General features: G+C 39.8%; 1 protein-coding gene across 1 annotated transcript; it reads left to right on the top strand.

Annotated features, from left to right (window-relative positions):
- Window positions 1-10,211: 10,211 nt before the first annotated feature.
- On the top strand, window positions 10,212-11,867 carry LOC145167588 (anthocyanidin 3-O-glucosyltransferase 2-like). Its single transcript, XM_079086826.1, has one exon. The coding sequence runs from the start codon at window positions 10,324-10,326 to the stop codon at window positions 11,770-11,772; it is 1,449 nt and encodes a 482-aa protein (XP_078942952.1). The 5' UTR covers window positions 10,212-10,323; the 3' UTR covers window positions 11,773-11,867.
- Window positions 11,868-20,543: the final 8,676 nt, after the last annotated feature.

Here is a 20,543-nt window from a genome sequence, read left to right as displayed (position 1 = left end):
GAGAGCTCCTCCGCTGAGAGGTTGGCAGAGTTGTACGTGAAGGAGGTGGTATCACGGCATGGAGTGCCGATCTCGATCGTCTCAGATCGAGATGTGCGTTTCACTTCCAGATTCTGGAAGAAGTTTCATGAGGAGTTGGGTACGAGGCTACATTTTAGTACCGCATACCACCCCCAGACAGATGGGCAGAGTGAGCGGACGATTCAGACGCTTGAGGACATGCTTCGGGCATGTGTGTTGGATTTCGGAGGGAGTTGGGACACATACTTGCCCTTGGCTGAGTTTTCCTATAACAACAGCCATCATTCGAGCATCGGTATGCCACCCTTTGAGTTGTTGTATGGGAGGAGGTGTCGGACTCCTATTTGCTGGGGTGAGGTCGGGCAGCGTGTGATGGGTAGTACAGAGATAGTACTTCAGACGACTGAGCAGATTCAGCAGGTCAGACAGAGGTTGTTGACCGCTCAGAGCCGCCAGAAGAGTTATGCGGACAGACGTCGCTCGGGGCTTGAGTTCCAGGTTGGTGATTTAGTACTCCTGAAGGTATCTCCTTGGAAGGGGGTGATCCGATTCAGGAAGAGGGGTAAGTTGGGACCTCGGTATATTGGTCCTTTTAGGGTGACTGCCAGGGTGGGCAGGGTAGCGTATCGTTTGGAGCTACCTACGGAGTTGAGCCAGATTCACGATACCTTCCACGTGTCTCAGTTGAGGAAGTGTATCGCTGATGAGTCGGCAGTGGTTCCGTTAGAGGACATTCAGGTGGATGTGAGCCTGAATTATGTTGAGAGACCGGTTGCGATTGTGGATCGAAGGATCAAGACTTTGAGAAACAAGGAGGTGCCATTGGTTCAAGTCCAGTGGCAACATCGGAAGGGTTCTGAAATGACCTGGGAGCCGGAGTTAGAGATGCGCGAGCAGTATCCAGAGTTATTTGTGGAGTGAGACTTCGAGGGCGAAGTCTGATTCTAGTGGGGGAGAATTGTAACATCCGGATTCCCAGGTATCTTAAATTATGTATTTTATTGAGTTTTGGAGAGAGACTCGGCGAGTAGGCGCTCAGACTCGCCGAGTAGAGTCGCGAATCTCCATCCGGGTTAATGACTGGACTCGGCGAGTCCATACGTGGACTCGGCGAGTCCATGCTGTTTGATGAAACCCTAATTTCTCGGGTTTGGGGACTATTTAAAGGCCCTTATGGCCGCCATTTGAGGTCACCAGTCATAGAGAGAAACCCTAGAGTGCTTGAGCGTTTTGGGAGAGGAAGGAAGCCATTTTTTTGACCTCGGGAGTGTTGTTTAGCAAGAAGAAGGAGGTACTAGCCAAGAGGAAGCATAGGAGATTGCTATTCTGTGGATTTTGAGCTAAGATCTTCACATTTGAGGTAGTAATTCGACTCCCCTTCTGTTCTTATGATGATCATATGAATTTAGGGTTTCTTAGACCCTTTGTTGCTTAGATTTGAAGCCCAAATAGTCCCTTATGATGAGGATGCTTTGGATCTGGATCCATAGAGGTCCAGAGAGCCTTATTCATTAAGCTTTTTGAATAACAATGGAGGCTATGACCTTGAGTTATGGTATTTGGGGCTAAATCATCATATATGATCAAATAGATGTTGTATGTGCATCAAGATGGAAACTTTACGTGGTTATTGGGTTTGGGAATGATAGATCTATTGGTTAGAGGACTGGATCTGACATCAGGAAGTTGTTTGAGGATGTGCATGGAATGAACTCGCCGAGTCCATGAACGGACTCGACGAGTAGAGTCGGGTAGCCCCGCGACTCGCAATCTGTGACGACTCGTGGAGCATAGGGTTGACTCAGTGAGTCGCAGGGAATTAGAGGACAGGAGTTCAAGGCGGAACTCGCCGAGTCCATGAACAGACTCGGCAAGTTGAGTCGGGGTGGCCCCGCGATTCATGCCAGGTGTCACCCGTCGAGTAAGGGAAAAGACTCGACGTGTCATGCGAGATCAGAAAGATAGTGGGCACGTGTAGACTCGCCGAGTCGCCCAAGTGCACTCGGCGAGTCGGGTCAAAGTTTGACCGTTGACCTTTATTGACTTTTAGGGTTTGGTCAACTTTAGGGTCTTTGAGCCATGAGAGGGGTAAAATGGTATTTTACCCTTCTGAGAGTACTAAGAGGAGGAATAGTCTAGCCTTGAGAGATGTATTGATTCAGAGTGTTTATTTCATATGATTAGGCGGAGGCTAGACCCCACTTTACAGAGTTCGAGCTTTACCGAGTTAACCGAGGTGAGTCTTCTCACTATACTTTACCTAGAGTGGTAATTAGAGCTATGAGACAGAGTATTGTGTATGCTTTTGCATGATGTGATTTCTATGTGTTATATGCTATGTATGTTACAGATTTTTCAGAGTTAGGACCGGAAGGTCCACAGAGTTAGGGTCAGAGGACCCATAGAGTTAGGGCCAGAGGGCCCACAGAGTTATGGGACTGGGGGGTCCCACAGAGACACTTTGACCAGAGTGTCAAACAGAGTTATAGCCTCGAGTGGCTAATATGTGTTATGTGTGGTATTTTGGGGAACTCACTAGGCATTTATGCTTACAGTGTTGTGTTATGTGTCTCAGGTACCAGCGAGGATCGCGGGAAGGCGCCGTCTTGATCAGTAAACACGCGGGGAGATTTTATTATGATCTTGGGAGATGATGTTATGTGATACAATGGTGTTTTTATAACGATTATGAATGAAAACGTGTTTTATAAAATGTGAAAAATTGTTTTGAAAATTTGGGTGTTAGATCCTTGCAATGCCGATGGTCAAATCTCGGTTTTACATATATGTAACATCCCAAAATTTAAGACCAAAAATTTCGTTTTTAAATCATAAATAAAACCATAGTCATCAAAATCATCTCATCAAAATGTAAGTCATAGTATCTTAAAACATCATATCAAAACATCAGAGTCAAACATCCTAGGCTAAACATCATGGTGTGTGTAATGCAGTCATCCCGAGCTCTTCCCCTTGCTACCGGAAGTACCTGAAACCAAAACTGAAAACTGTAAGCACGAAGCTTAGTGAGTCTCCCCAAACTACCACATACCATACACATAATCACATAATAACATATCATGGGCCCCGCCCGCTTCATCGGGCCCCACCCCGACATCGAACAGAATCCGACATCAGGCCCCGCTCGGCAGCGGACCCCACCCGACATCGGGCCCCGCTAGGCATCAGGCCCCGTCCGGCATCGAGCAAAGCTCGGTATACATATAAACATATCAACAAATATACATAAACGTTCCTCGGGCCCCGCCCGGCATCGGACCAAAATCCGAAAGCATACAAACATTCATCGGGCATTGCCCGACATCGGACCGTAATCCGGAAACATACAAAACAGACACATGTAAGAATCACGAAGACATCAAGAATACAAACATTCATCGGGCACCACCCCACATCGGATAGGAATTCGGAAACACATAAACCTACATCGGGCACTACCCAACATCAGACCTTGATCCGGAACATACTAGCATACATATACGGGTCGGCATTGGTGCCTTCGACCCGTTCATACAGGAGGGAAACTCACCTCGCACTGCTGAAGTCCCGCAATAAATCTCTGGCTGCTGGCTGACAGATCCCCGAACTGTCAATCATCAAAACAAGACCCAATTAACCATTTGGGTTCCAATGCATAACCATAAATCCACACTTAGGGTAAAAGGACCATTTTACCCTTAACCTAGCTTGGTCCAAGACCAAGGCCCAACTCATACTCTGAAGTCCCAAAAGTCAAATAATGATCCAAGGCCCAACATATGGCCCAATTTTCCAAATTGGGCCCAAACCCTTCACATGGGCCTTATCCTAAAGCCCATCTAGATTTCCTAGTCCATATACTTGTTATTAGATGGCCCATCAAGAATCCAAACATGTAAGCCCAACAGGAAAGCCCAACTCAAAACCCAACACAATTAGGTTTTTCACATAAAATGACGATTAGGGTTAATTAAAAACACTTAACCCATTAAGGACTTAATCCATTAAGTCCATCATTCTACTAAGTCCATCATACGGTGTGGCCGAGCGTAATTCACAATTCAATTCCAATGGTCCAAAATGCGGGTCCTGACAACTCCAAAACCAATATATCCAAAATTAGGGTTTTCTAAACCTTAATTAGGGTTTCCAACCTAATCGCGTGCCAATTTAGACAAATGGTTAAATTTTTTGGTTAATTAGTGTTAATTAAGTCGGGCACCACCCACTACCACCTTGTGTAGTGGTGGTCAACGGCGGCTCACGGCGGTAGCCACCACCTCGCGGTGGTGGTGGTTATGATTCTAGATCAAAACATGTCCAAGCATATCTCAAATAGCAATCCATTCACACTCAAATGCACACCGCCACCCAACACGGCGGTTGGTGGAGGCAGAAGGCGGCATCAATTCCGGTCGTCGACTTCAAACCTCCATAACAGGCACGACTTTAGCTTGCTACTCACTTCGTCGGCCGAGGAAACATCTGGTTGTTCACGACGGTTTGCTACTTCGACAACGGGGGTATGGCAGCGTCGACTGTAGATGGCAGAAATAAGGTGGCGGCTATATAGTGATGTCCTAGGGTTAGGGTTTGGGGGGTGACAACCTTAAGACGGGAAGGAAAGATCACCGGGTTCAAGTCCCGTGTTCTTTCAAACCTATTTCTTTTTTTTTTTTTACAAATTTAGTCCCTCCCCATAAAACCTTTTTCAACATAAGTCCACATATTACCCTTCAGCCCCTGACTTCTGAAATCCTTTTCAAATTAAATCCCTGATTTACCAAACAACCCTCACCTTCGAAATTCTTTACAAACTAGCCCGGAAATTACACTCTTAACCCCCGAAGTCCAAATTATATCCTTTAACCCCCAAAACCAACGCCTTGCTAAATTATTTCGAATTTAGGGTTACTCTTCATTTATTATTTTATCTATTTATTTATTTAATAAACGGAATGTTACAATTCTCCCCCTCTTAAATTAGATATTGTCCTCGAAATCATTCCTTACCATTCCCAACAATCCAACAACCTAAGCAACAAGACCATCACCTCAAGCATACCACAACCTTCACAAATCGACCGGAACCAATCTTCACAGGGTTCTAAAACCCGAACATGAACGAATTCCTTGCATCATGATCACATTTACTCAATTTGAAATCCGAAGTCTCGATATGGTCTGACTCCCTGACTGACCGCCTATATAGAATCATTATTGTTGAATCCCTGCAGAACACTTATACTTGACAGTAGGCTCAGATAATCCTTCGAGTAGGAGACTCATCCCTACAATGGTTAGACTCAGACGAGAGCTGTGTAACAGGGTCAAATCATTTACTCTGAGATTATTTAATCCAAACTGCAAGTGTCTTAGCACTTTCAATTAACAAGCTACTCCCACACACGAATCCCCAAATCACTACTACTGTCTGAAGCATCACGCTGCCTCCTATCTGCTTTCCAAAGGCAACCGAGACCTCCCTGATCCCCAACTTATCTGGAATACTGAATTCTTGTCCGATTGTTGAGCCAAGATTAACCTCACAGTCGCCCCACACGACTTCCGAAGAGGACTTCGGCTATCGAAATCTGCCTTAACCATATTGCCACTCATGACTCCATTATTCCTTCTGATCTTTCGGACAATGACGGTCCGACTACCTATCACCATCGAATCTAATACGAAAAGTTAATGCTACCAGAACCATTGTAGTCTTACATCACGCCTGGTCTCCAATCGACCTACAGTTTCCCCATATCCGATCTTTTTGTGGCCTACTCACATTTGTGCGGCTAACCCGCCCTGGTCTAAATCATCTGAAGGAATCCGTGAGTGAATCACAAATTTGTCACCTTTTCACTATCGAATAGGACCGGTGAATGCTACGGGCCACCCCGCAGTCTTACAACACTCCCATACTAACTGACCACTAGAGAATTGTGACATCCCCATTTTCGCGGCCAGAAAAGACCGATTTTGTTTATGCTTGTTTGAAAATCAGAGTAACATTTTAAATAAAAGTGTTGCAGAATTTGTCCCAAAACAAAATATGATAAAGATTTATCAAAAGCATTTCCAAAGAAATGTATTTCATTAAAAGACTCGGGATGTCATGTTCGATACAGATCAAAAGCATAAACAGTACAACATAAGCCTTACTACATTATTTTGTATTTACAGGCCTATAATCTCTTATCTCTCATCCAAACATCTATGCTCATGCGCCACTACCTGTAATACAAGAAACTGAGTGGGTCAGGCTTGAGAGCCTGGTGAGCACATAGGGTTTTCAACCCACAATAAATAATTTTATTAACTTTATCAAACCAAACAAACCCGATTACCAGTTCCCGTTATCCTCACTTTACGTCCCTAAAACATATAACACAAGGGACCTAGTCTAAGGACTTTCATCGGGGTGACAACACATGCTTCGGGGGTTCCTCAGCAATTCATGTCAAATAAGGCAACCATGTGGGGGATGGAGTACTGCTGGTAAACACACAGTTCAAATAAACACCTACAGGTTGCGAGCCTGCTAGCGTTCCACTGGATTGTCTAGAATAGTCCGTGGTCGTCATCTATACTCCGCTAGATGACTGGATCATCAATAACATCTATAACGAGGCCTCTCATTATTTTATTTTGTCACACAACAACTATTACATCTACCCATGTTTTACCCAACACATTTTGTAGATATAAAATACATATATAGTTTAAATCATTTAAAACATGTATAAAATCGTTCATCCAGCATAGATAGCAAGTATACAGATAATATGCACACACAACACGTAATTTATATAAAATACTTCATATCTATGTGTAAGCTGAAAGTAACTATGCACTCACCTGAAAGGTGGTGACTCTGCACTCGAACAACGCTTCGTTATCTCAAAATAAGTTTTCCCTTGACAAAACCTGGTATCAATACCACTAGGGTTTAGTCTAACGTTAACCGCGACTAATTAATAGTCTAGCTATTATTATTATTATTATTATATAAGCGTTAAATAACACTCTATATAACTCATAATAATAGCCCAAATAATTATTTTAAGGTCCTAGTAATGTTACTATAATTCAAGGAGAAGCTTGTAGATCTGGATTATCTGCTCCATTTCTAGCTTGTGCAAGGTATAAAGTCTTGATCTTGATATTTAGAAGCTTAGATCTCTATGTTTTAGCTTTTGGACCCTTTTTGGTCCCATTGATGAACTCTTGTGGATTATTTTCGTTTCTGAAGCTTAGAGTTGCTAATCTTGGTGTTCCTTAAGTCCTAGAGTCATAAAGTTGCCACCTTTGAAGCTTTAATCCAACCATACATTAGTAATGGCCATTTTTACGAAAGTAGAATGTTATATTTTGAGTTTGGGCCCATTTGGGGTATGCAAAGCCACCAAGTTGACGGCTTTATGGGTTAAGATGTTGTATATGACTCAGATCTGTGGATAGGACTCTTGGACTTAAGTAGTTAAGAGTTTATTGAAGAAGTGGCTTAATGGGTGAGTACGTTGGGCGTACAAGCTTGTACGCGCAGTGTACAAGCCATGCAGTGTGTACGCTTGGCGTACAGCTGAGTACGCCCCGCATACTCAGGCAGTTGTGCTTGCCGCTGTTTGGGCCTCGGTTTGGGCCATTTTGGTTTTAGGCCTTATTGGTGTATGGATTTGGGCCTTTATGGATCTTTTGGTTTTAGGCCTTATTGGTGTATGGATTTGGGCCTTAGTTTTTGGATCAAGCTAGGCCAGGGGTAAAATGGTCATTTTACCCCAAGGATGGATTATTGATTATAGTTTGGAACCCAAGTGTTGATTGGGTGTTATTTTGTTCTGATAGCTCGGGGAGTCATCAGGGCAGCAGCTAGGATTTCTTTTAGTGAGATTCAACGATGTGAGTTTCCTCACTGGGTTTAGTGGGTCTAAGGCACCAATGGCGGCCCTTATTGATTATGTTTGGATGCTAGGAGTCTACGTGACCTTTGCATATGATATGTGTTGCTATGTATACCGACCGGGGCTCGATGCCAAGTAAGGCCTCAGGACTGGAACATATGTTAGTGTTTCTGATCATTATATGTGTTAGCATGATTATGTGATATTGATTGTATGTGTATTGCGGACGAGGCCCAGATACAGGCGAGGACTGAGAATAACAGATCTGTATACCGAGCGTGGCTCGATGTCGGGCGGGGGCCTAGTGTATGATTTATTATGTATGGTATGGGGTAGTTTAGGGAACTCACTAAGCTTTGTGCCTACGATTTTCAGTTTATGTTTCAGGTACTTCTAGTGGCAAGGGGAAAAGCTCGGGGTGTCTGCATTTCATACACCATATGGAGTATGTTTGTGGGACACACTTTGATTTTCTTGATATTTGACACACTTATATTATTTGGGTTGTATGAACAATGCTTTGAAATATTGTTTTCACTTGAATGAAAAATGAAAATTTTGGGTCGTATTTTTGGGATGTTTCACCAGAATATGCCCAAAACAAGCCCTAGAGTAAATCTAACACATAGAGTTACCAAGATAAAAACTTTATACCTTCTAATGCTAGCAAAATGGATGAAGACTCTAGATCTATGAGCTCAACACCAACCAATGCTTGAACACCAAGCTCCTTCTTCATCAAAGTGAGCAAAAACACCAAAAGTTAACCACCAAAGCTCAAGAACACTCAAGAACAAGCTAAGGTTTTGTATTTATGGTTTAATGGGATGTAGGTTGAAGGTAAAAGGGTTTGAAGATGAGTTAAGGCCATTAAATAGGGTCTAAGACCCTAAATTAGGGTTTTCACCTTCCTGGAGTACGTCCAGCGTACCCCACAGAGGTCCGCGGTCCAACCAACCTAGTACGCCCGGCGTACACCCTGTACGCCCATCGTACTTGACCTAGCCTCAAAATAACTTATCTTCCGAAGGCCATAACTTCTTCGCTCTAACTCCGATTTCAACGATCCTTATATCCACGGAAAAGTAATGAGAAGCTCTATGATCTTATCCACTCCCCTTTGACTTAAAACCTTCCGAACTTAAATCCAAAATTCATGAAAGGCCGGCGCCATCAGTTTACTGTCATACTCTTGGGCTCCAAAGCACAAACCGAACTCTTGGATCACATGATCTACACTACCCACTTCCAAATGGGTTTAAACCTCTCTTCCTTCAAAGCCCGAAGTTTTATGATACTTGATCTTCGGGTCACAGCCCCAAATTATGAAGCAACCCGAAACACGGTGTTACATTATCTATCGACTTGTTAAATATTATATAAATCACATGAAAAAAAAGTAGCATTTTTAAGAGTAAATTACAGAAAGAGTTCCTAGGCTTTGTCAAAATTTGAACTTTTAATCCAGTTTTAGGGCCAATAATTTACTAAACTTTTGGTTTTAATTATAAATTGCATAATTGGTCCATGGAGTTGTCATATCTTTTGTGGTCTTTTGGTTTTAATTATAAATTGCATAAGTGGTCACTGTAGTTGTCATATCTTTTGTGGTCTCAGTTGAAGAAATATTTTCAATAATTCACCAATATTCAACAAGGTGTATAACGGTACTGTCCCAGATTTGTCATTTGTACTCCGAGGAACGGAATACAAATTTAGGTCATATCTTGTCGATAGGATCTATCATGAACTTTCTGTTTTCGTTACCCTCAAATGTATAGATTTAAGAGAGTCCAAGAAAAAACGAGAAAAAATATCGAACGAGTATATAAATTAATTATTGTACAAGAAAAACTAGAAGTATAATCTTTTAAGATTTTTTGTTTTTTAAATATGAAAGATGCTAAATTCTTACGTATATAAATATAAAAATACAAAAAATATTATACTATACTTAAAACTTTAAAATTTAATATAAACATACAAATTAAATATTATTTAATATATATTAAAAAATAATTGACTAATTAATAATAAAAATTTAAGATTTAACTATAATTAAAAATTAAACAGTAAAATAAAATATTATTTATTAAAAATACATTTAAAAGATTATTTAATTTATATGATTGAATTAGTCAAAGAAAATAGATATTATTTCTTATATTATGACAATCTAATTTTAAATTCGATTTTAAATATTTTGCCTTTCAACGAACTTGAATGCGTATAAAATAAAACTGATAGCATCTTAAAAAATTATCCTTCAGTGCATTTATTCAACGAGCAACGTGTTCATTTTGCAAGCAACCAATTGGGTTTAACTCTATCGATATTATCTAGAAGAACTTGCACATAAAAATAAAACTTCAAACAGAGGATTTGAGAACAAGAAGAAATGGCGAACTCAATTGCAGAACTTGTCTTCATCCCTGCACCAGGGGTCGGTCACATCATCTCCACAATTGAGATCGCAAAACTGCTCGTGACTCGCGACCACCAACTCTCTATTACCGTCCTCGTCATTAACCCGCCGCCCACATTCGGCTCCGGCTCCGCCATCACCACCTACATCCAATCATTAGCAAACACCACCATGGATCGTATCTCCTTCATCGAACTTCCTCAAGACAAAACCCCACAAGTTTCAAAAGCTCCCATGGCTGCCTTCACTGATTTTATCAACAGTCACTGCAAACACGTAAGAAAAATTGTCGCCGACAAGATGAGTCAAACGGATTCAGTACAGGTCGCTGGGTTCGTCGTCGACATGTTCTGCACCGGGATGATAGATGTGGCAAACGAGTTTAATGTTCCGACATATGTGTTCTTCACTTCTAATGCTGCTTTTCTTGGATTTAAGTTGTACATCCAGACACTCTCTGATGATAAGAATCAAGATGTTGTCAAGTTAAGCAACTCTGATTCCACCATTTCTGTTCCAAGTTTTGTCAAACCAGTGCCCACAAAGGTGTTTCCGACCATATGCCAGAGTCAAGAAGGGTTGGACTTTGTTTTGGGATCTGCCCGGAAACTGAGAGAGGCGAAAGCAATCATCGTCAATACATTCTTGGAATTGGAAACACATGCTATCGATTCATTATCGAAAGACAACACCATTCCGATGGTGTATCCAGTGGGCCCTATACTCAACTTAGAAGCCGGTGCCGGAAAAGCGTCGAGTGATGATGATATCATCACCTGGTTGGACACTCAACCACCTTCCTCGGTGGTGTTCTTGTGTTTTGGTAGCATGGGAAGTTTTGATGAGGTTCAAGTAAAGGAGATAGCAAACGGTTTAGAAAGAAGTGGCCACCGTTTCCTGTGGTCGCTACGTCGACCTCCGACGGATCAGACATCAAGAGCGCCAAGTGATTACGAGGACCCAGCAACGGTATTGCCGGAAGGATTCCTAGAACGGACTGCCGGAATCGGAAAAGTAACGGGGTGGGTCCCGCAGGTGGCTGTGTTGGCTCATGGTGCAGTCGGAGGATTTGTGTCTCACTGTGGGTGGAACTCGTTGTTGGAGAGCTTGTGGTTTGGTGTACCATCGGCGGCATGGCCAATCTATGCGGAGCAGCAGATTAATGCGTTTGAAATGGTGGTGGAGCTTGGGTTGGCGGTGGAGATTAAGTTGGATTATAAGAAGGATTTTTTTAATCCAAAGGCTGATAAAGTCACGGCGGAGGAGATTGAAAGTGGGGTAAGACGATTGATGGAGGATAACAAGGTGAGAACAGAGGTTAAAGAAATGAGGGAGAAGAGCAGAGCAGCGGTGGTGGAGGGAGGTTCGTCGTATGCTTCTATAGGGCGTCTTATTCTAGACGTCAAACGAAACATCTTATGAATTGTTTAATTGTAACTTGTGTTCTTGTATTGTACCAAAGTTTGTTTATAGAGAGATATGAGTTTCCAAAGTAAAAAGAGAAAATAATTATAATATTTTTTCAGAAAACAATACAATTTCAATCAATAAAAATACCTTAAAAAATATATAGGGTGTCTAAATGATAGAACAACGTGTCTTTTTAATCAACCTCATTGTTATTAACAGTTTGCACTTAGCCACTTAGCCCTTTTGGTTTTCTTTAACAAAAACTAGGTGGGGAACCCACGTTGCGGGGGCCGGATGCGACAATTTTTTCCGTTGTTTGTTCTTTGTAAATGTTATTTGATCAACGATTTGTTTATAGTTTGAGTATTGTTATGGGACAGTAATATTATTTCGTCATGGATAATTTTTTTGTTGTCGGATAAGCATCGAAATATAGACTTCATGAGTTTATCATTTGGTTGATGGGATGAAACTGGAGAGCCGACCACCTTTTGCAATAGTGAACCTGGGTCCTTTTTGGCGGAAATGGTCCCTCATTATCGTTTAGTTGTTTCGGTTTTGTTTTTGTACCTGGATTGTATTTGGTGAACTACTTTGAAAATAAAGAATGTAAATAAATACATAAATAAATAAATAAATATGAATATTTTTGTGTTATAGCTCTTTTCGTTCTAACAGAATTGATTATTTATGTTATTAATGTATAGTTTGTTGGGAATTTTGTGTGATAGGTGTAGCGATGACAACATCATAAAAATCAACAGAATGGTATAGTATCAATTTACAAAACATAAATGCATGATGGATTGATGGAAAATCAAATAATCAAGGCACCATTAACTTTATCCTTGCTCCACGCTTTATCATTCTCTAACTTTTTGAATACGACAACTAATTCCTATTTCCAACTACTGTCACATTTTTTTTTCACCTGCATTCATACTTAACCTGTTAGGCTGATAAAAAAATCACCAAATGAGTTCCAACCTTAATACCTGGAGGATGATAAAAAAATCAACAACAATTTCAGCAACAACAAATCTCCACAATTCATTCAAGCCTGCGTCTAAATTCCAGAAATAGCGGTAAAACACAAAAACTCTTGTCACAAGCATCACTATCAATTCATAGGAAAAAAAACAAAAGGAAAATGAAATCCCAAACATCCTCTGAAAGTATAATGTTAAAATAGGATTAAATGAAAGTAAGATTCTATTACAAAGATATATATGTAAGTACATTGCTATTTCTTTCACTTATCTCTAGAGAAAATCTAAACCATAACCAACATGTGGATGAGCATTGCGTTATTAGGTGGTTGAATGTGGTGGCAGCACCCTGTTGGAATCTTAAGTCATCATTTCTCACCACCCATGTCTTCCACTCCTAAAAGCTAACACAATTTCTGGAACAAAGTAGGGGACATCATCAAAGAGTGGTTGGGTCTCTTTGCTTGTTTAATATTATAAGCTTACTCCAGCTTATATATATATATATATATATATATATATATATATATATATATATATATATATATATAGCATATATCGAGTTATGAATATGCAGAGCAACACAAAACACATTGTAAACCAATTGGTTTTTGAGTGATATTTCAAATTATAAATCAAAGAGATATTTTGATATATTTATCTGTGTTTTTTACAATCTCAATACTAGAATTGGTATCAGAGCTTTGAAATCAATCAAGAAGAGCTGTGAAATCAAGGAATCTTATCTGTTTAGAAGATGTCTTCTGTTGAAGATGATGGAGGTGCTGGTGCTGCTACTCCTCCGGTCAGAATCAAGGAAGTCGGAACCACATCGGTGGCCTGCCCAATGTTAACCCAGACAAATTACACTGTCTGGGCTCTACGCATGAAGGTCGTCCTGCGTATACACAAGGTTTGGTCAGAAATCGAACCTGGAACAACTAAAGTTGAAGAAAAAGACTGCTTAGCAGTAGGCTTACTATATCAAGCAATTCCCGAAGCACTTGTGATGCAAATTGGGGATGTCAACTCCGCAAAGGCTCTCTGGGAAGCAATCAAGGCCCGTCACGTTGGCGCTGATCGGGTGAAAGAAGCCCGGCTTCAAACCCTGAACACCAATTAAAACCTAATAATACATTTCGTTTATCTTGGTGGAAATTGGTGAATCGTCATTCACCTACCTTCAAATATTTTATAGCTTGGATTACAGCATCCCTCTTCCAAGTTATAAAATAGTTTGTTGGGTCCTAGCCTTAATATATCATATTGGGTGTTATATTAAGGACTTAAATCAACTTTACGTGAATTTCTCCCATTGTTGATGTGCGGTTTAGACAACAATGATCTTCCCAAACCAAGCTTTCCTAACGAATATGACTTCCCGAGTTTGGCTCATGGAAGTCATACTTCTCTTCCTGCACCTCCTCCAATTATTCTCCCTAACCCACAAGTTCAAGGTCACTCAAGCCCTAATGGCAAGCAAGGTCTATGTGTGATCACATCTTAGAGATGAAGTCACATATTGACAAGCCGGGAGAGTTGGGTGTCAAAGTCTTGAGAAAGTTGGATGTTCAATCACTTTCTAAGTCACATAGTGAGTTCCTTTGGGACTACTATGAAACAGACTATGACATGAACCTTAATGATCATATCTATTTGCTTGGTGCTGCTGAATCAGCAATGATTTGGAACGATAGTAAAGCACATTTGATTAGAAGATCAACTTCCCAAAAAATTTATGGACAATGACAATGGTGACACTGGAAATCCAGAAAAAACATTCTCTTCCCAATGGAAAGGGATTGGCCATAGTCAACCCGGTTGACCAAATGGTAAAGAGAAAGGCTAAGTCTGAGATAGTCCCATTACCAAAGGGTCCATATGTTTATTTTGCCAAAGGAAGGGGCGTTGATTGCAAAGCTGCCAAATTTACCTAAGGATGTTTAAGTTAATAAGTTTGACTCTACCTCAGGTAGAGCCCATTATCTAAATCTGTTAAGTTCTATTCTGAGATCCTCATTACATGATGTGACTGGGTCACATGTTGATGTTTTAAGAATCAAAGAATAGAGAGAAATCTTAAAGGAAGTATATGCTGATTCTGATCGCGAAGGTGGATTTCGATCGCATCAGAATTTTGAGCAGTTGCTTAAGAAGTTATGATATATTGCTAAGGAATAGATAACAACAATTTTCCATGTGGATTGTAAGGATAAGTTTTTCCGCAAAGTTTTAAAATAAAAGAAAATTGTTTAATTTTATTTATTTGAAGTATCCTTACAATGACATTTGAGGAAAATTGTTGCTTATATGATTCCACTAACAGCAATATTGGAAAATAGATTTGATTCTTTCATTTGTGGTAGTGTCTAAATTTACCAAATCAGGAAAGTTCCTCATCACCCAAGTTTCAATTGGACCGAAACTTGGAATCATGCAAGTTAAATAGTATGATGAATGAGAACTTTCAAGCATTGGAAAATCAAGACTAATTACTTGTTCACATGGATGTGTGAGTCAAGTGAAGGACTAAAGGGACCGAGTACACATTCTTGTGCACTGGTCATGTCCACCACAAAGCTCGTTAAGACTATTTGATTTACTAAAGTTTAGTAAATATGGTTATACTTACAAGTTTAAGTATAATTCTGAAACATTGGAAAAGTCTCAATGTATGGCAGAACGAATGGGAAGAATCAAATTAGGCAGAAAGATAAAAGCTTCTCAAATCTGAAAAGATGGGAGAGTACTTTAGTATCATGTTTGTGATCATCATAATGATTTAGAAATCATATCACAATTAGTCCTCTAAAGGTCATCTTAGTGCATTCTTATGACTAAGAAGAGGAGTCATGAATTGTTGAAATGGTTAGATCAGGAAGATGAGTCATACTTCGTTCCAAAACAATTCTTAGAGTCATACTCCAAGATTGTAACTTGAGTGACATATCTTAAAGAAAGGTTTAAAACACTTGTCAAATGTAAGAGTAAAAGTGTCCTACTCTTGTACATTTGAAATTGGTAAGTTGTGATGTTTTGGATAAAACAAAGACCAACTAAGGCCAATTGTGTGAAGTGTTTGTCTTGATAAAGAATCCGCACTATCTCTTGAATATTTGGCAAGATAGTCTTATATGTCAAGAGGATAGTGGGAGTCTTAAAGATCCTAAAAAGAATTTCAAGAACTAATCAAGAATAAAACCTGAGGTTCTTCACTAGCACACGACTTGAGGTTTATAACCTATCGTGGTGACATATTATGTGCCCATTCCAGTTAAAGTTGGCTTTGCATAGGAGTTCTGAAAGTTCTCAATTGGTTGCATAACAACTTGGAAGCAATGGCAGGCCCTGTACTGCCAGGTGGCAAGAAGTTAAGATTGCATAAGTTCAGTCCATATGAGTTTGGATTTGTCATTATCCTTGTCTTATGACTATGGTTTTGACGATTCACATGGATAAGAACACATACACCATAAAATCTAAGGGTCATAAGGTTTCTCTCCGATTCATGAAAATGATGGTGAGGAAACACTTCCACCAAGTAGATTTGAAGCAGATGGCAAAAGGTCTAAACAATTGAGACTATGATTACGACATCCCTTTTCATAGTTCTGAAATTGTTTAGACACACATGCATGCTATCTAAGGAAAGGTGTATGATTTTGATAAAGTTTTATCAAAGCATCTCGTATCAGAAATATGAACTTTGGTAAGAAAGTCAATAAAGTATTGATTTCTAGAAGTCCAGCTGATTTCTGAGTACATGTCAAAGCTAGTGGGAGCATAAGTGTTATGCTAATAATCATCATGTTAGTGGGAGCATGATAATTATTGTTAGTGTTGCAAGTTAGCAATGTTAATTATAGAAAACAAAAGTTTCAATTCGTGAGGCTGCAGGGATTGAAAAAGTTGTTTTGCTATAATTAAGGGAGAGGATATACTTCATTTCAGTTCTAAAGGCTTAGATTGAGACCTTAATCATCTTTAGTCAAGAATATATATATGAATTTCATGTTGGATTGGTTCAACTTAAGGAAATTCTATATATTGCGTTCTCAAAATCCGATTATGATTACGGCATCCCTCTTCATAGTCAAATTTTGAAAACATGACAAATAAAAATATTGTAGCAAAAGTCTGGTCTAGAATCATGTCTTTATGTGAGACATCATGAATCGTGTACCATTTGCTTTGGGTACAGGATCGATTGCATGTGCTATAAATTTGTCATTTCTAAATTTTTCCAAATGCCCAGAGGCATTAAGAAGGGAAAAGGTCTAGAATTGGATATGACTAAAATGATTAAGCAATTGTCGTGGACAATCTGAGGTTTACCAAAGATTGGTTGCTCAGGGACAGCTGGAAGTATAGTGCTAATTTTGGAAGGACCATATTGACATATTATGAAAAGAGGCATCTCTTATTTAGAAGTGATAGTCAAAATGAGAATATGGAGTTGTCTCCATAGGTGGAAGTTATGTGTGTAAGATTAGAAAACTTAATGCAAGAAGCATGTCCAAAGCAATGTACTTTGAATATGAGACTTAGTTTCCATGGAGTTGATCTCCATTGGAATACCTTATAATGACTGTTGACAAGTCTTTGTGACTTTGTACATATTCATTACAGGAGGGTCAGTGCATATAAGTTTAAAATCTAAACAGATTTCGATAAATGATAGGAATTTGAAATTCTCACATTTTTCGATAAGGATTTGGGAGTGTGAAATTAGAATCATTGAAATTATGTTCAATTGGTTTATTTCACAAAGTAAGGATCATAGACAAACATAGAGTGCATACTTGGTGTATGGCAAAGCTATTGTTTAAGAAAAACATAGTGTACATGCTTGGAGCATGGGACAACTAGTGTTTTTAATTCAAGTATAAAGTTGATAAAACCGAAACAATGAATAATGAGTAATCAGTATGGTGATAGATAAAAGTGTTTATTTATATTCATAGGGTTAATATACCATATTTGATTAATTTATTCTTGTGTTTCACTTTGCATGTTTTGACTTCCACAATAACTAAGTCGCTCTTCCTGAATGATTAAGTTATTCAAACCATCCACAGTCGGTCATATGTTGGAAGTAGATATGAATCAAGACTGTCATGGGTTGGTTTGTAGAGGTCCAAGTTGGTGGACAAACTGGTGCTACAACACTCATGAGTGCTCATAAGTTCTGAGTATTGGATTCAACCCGCGCTCATTTGAATCACTTCATGGATTTTATCACGAGTGATCATGAGACGATAATATCTTATATTCTTCAAACCTAGAGATATGAGTTGTTACTATGAGTTTGTTATACATTGATTGCACGAAAACGCATTTGGTAACTCGATGTTATAAAACGTGCCTTTGTGTATGATTCAACAAGTAGTAGAACAAGCCATATGAGTCGAAGTTTATCCATTCCTTTTACCTTCGGGATAAAAGCGATATATGTGGGCCCCTCGATGATTTAGCGATGACACATGTGAGTGTGTGGCCAAGCCAGGACTGATTTGATTTGTTCAATCAGTTAGTCATCATAAATCGAAAATCGGGAAACAACAAATGGACAGAGAGAATGATTATAATCCATGTCTCAGTCCATATGATATCTAGAATGGAGGAATATATGATCCCTTATCTAATGGACAAGTCATTGACAAGGTCAGAGTTCGACAGCGGCTTTAAGAGCTACGATTGCCAATTAGGTTTTGAAGTCATACTCAATAATAGTTTTAGACTTATCCAAGTGGGAGACTGTTGGGTTAATGTCTAAGTCCATAACTATATTTGGTATGTACTTGACCCGACCCGGCATGGTCCATTTGGGTTGCACTTCACCGGCACAATTTATATGGATAGTCTTTTGAGAATAGTATATTTATGATTTATATTAATATATTATAAGTTCTAATATATTAATATGGAATCATATTATTTAATTAGTATTGATCAAGAATTAATTTAGAATTAATTAAGTGATAAAAAAGAACTAATTAAATATGGACTCTTATATATATGGAATGGGCCAAGTTCATTTAGGTTGGGCTAAGCTTTCATGGATGGTCCATGGAGCTTTTAACCCATGGATCCTATGTAAATGAAAGGTCATGGGTATTAGGGTTTACATGGATGTAACCCTAATCCTCCATAATATATAAAGGGGTCCTTGGCTCACAAAATTGGCACAAGTGTGTGAAAAGAAGGGTGAGCCGATTTTAGTGTGCATACATATTCTCTCAAGTTCTTCCAAGGTGTTTTGGTGATTTGTGATTCCATTTGAGGCTTCCACACTATTGGGGCTAAGCTCTTAAAGCTTGAAGACATCAAGCTACATCAAAAGGTATGTCATCTAACTAGAACTTTGTAGTATAGGTGCTTCATAATATGCTAGTTAGGATGAAACCTTGGAATAGTTAATATTTGCATGTATAATAGAGAAAACATAGATCCAAGGTTTATAGGGTTGCATGTACACCATAGGAGTGTTAGAATGCTCAAAACCCAACAGACAGCAGGTTTACCTCGAGATTTTGGCAATCACTGCAGAAGGCTCTTGAAACTAAGTTGGATATGAGCACAGCTTACCATCCATAGACATATGGGCAGAGTGAGAGAACCATTCAAACATTGGAAGACATGTTGGGAGCCTGCGTCATCGATTTTGGCACGTCGTGGGACACTCATTCTCCCTTGGTCGAATTCTCTTACAACAACAGTTACCATACCAGCGTCAAGGCTGCGCCGTTCGAAGCCCTCTATAGCCGTAAGTGCAGATCGCCTCTGTGCTGGGCTGAGGTGGGTGACACGCAGATAGTCAAGGGTCAAGTCCCCGATATCACTCTCACAGGCCCAAAAATCATCCGAGAAACTACTGAAAAGATCATACAAATCCGGGAACGACTAAAAGCTTCAAGAGATAGACAAAAGAGCTACGCCGATAAGAGACGAAAACCTTTGGAGTTCCATGTTGGTGACCGTGTTCTTTTGGAGGTCTCACACTGGAAAGGCATGATATGTTTTGGAAAGTGTGGAAAGCTGAATCCAAGATACATAGGACCATTCGAGATCCTCGTTAGGATCGGTCCCGTAGCATACAAACTTCAGTTACCCTGAGAACTTAGCAACATTCACCCTGTCTTCCACGTCTCGAACCTTAAAAAGTGTCTATCCGACGAGACACTTGTGATCCCTATTGATAAGATCGAGATCAACGAGAACCTCAATTTCGTGGAAGAACCAGTCGAAATCATGGATCAGGAAGTCAAACGAACAAAACAAAGTCGCATACCGATAGTGAAGGTTCGCTAGAATGCCAAGCAGGGACCTCAATTCACTTGACTTATATATACGAGTCGGAACCAAAAATCGCGCGAAAAAACCGAGTTTCCTTTGAAAAATCAAACAGTTTTCGGCTGAGTGATGTTCACGGCCGTAAACTCGTTTACGGCCAACGACAGGTGGACCCCACCACCGACCATGAAAGCCCCCTATAAATACGAGTCCCTACCCCTCATTTAAAATTTTCTGGCCGAAAACTCTCTCATTCTCTCTCTAAACTCTTGACCGTAAACACCAAAAACACCTTTTTCTTGAGTTTACGGACGTACACGCTTCAAACCTTCAAAGGCCATAAACCCTTCAAATAGGCTGTTCACGGCCGTAAACCCCCTTCCTGGCCGCAAACCTTCCTAAGCGGTGAAATAGACTGAAAACCCGTTTTTCTCGATTCAATCAAGTCCCGATAACATTCCTTAATCGAAAGCAAGTGTTTTTCTAACACTTTATCTAACG

Source organism: Lactuca virosa, chromosome 3, assembly GCF_052849685.1.
Source record: "Lactuca virosa cultivar CGN04683 chromosome 3, Lactuca_virosa_CGN04683_v6, whole genome shotgun sequence".
NCBI classification, from domain to species: domain Eukaryota; kingdom Viridiplantae; phylum Streptophyta; class Magnoliopsida; order Asterales; family Asteraceae; genus Lactuca; species Lactuca virosa.
The sequence above is the reverse complement of the archived record's forward strand: the minus strand, read 5'-3'. Positions and strand labels throughout refer to the sequence as shown.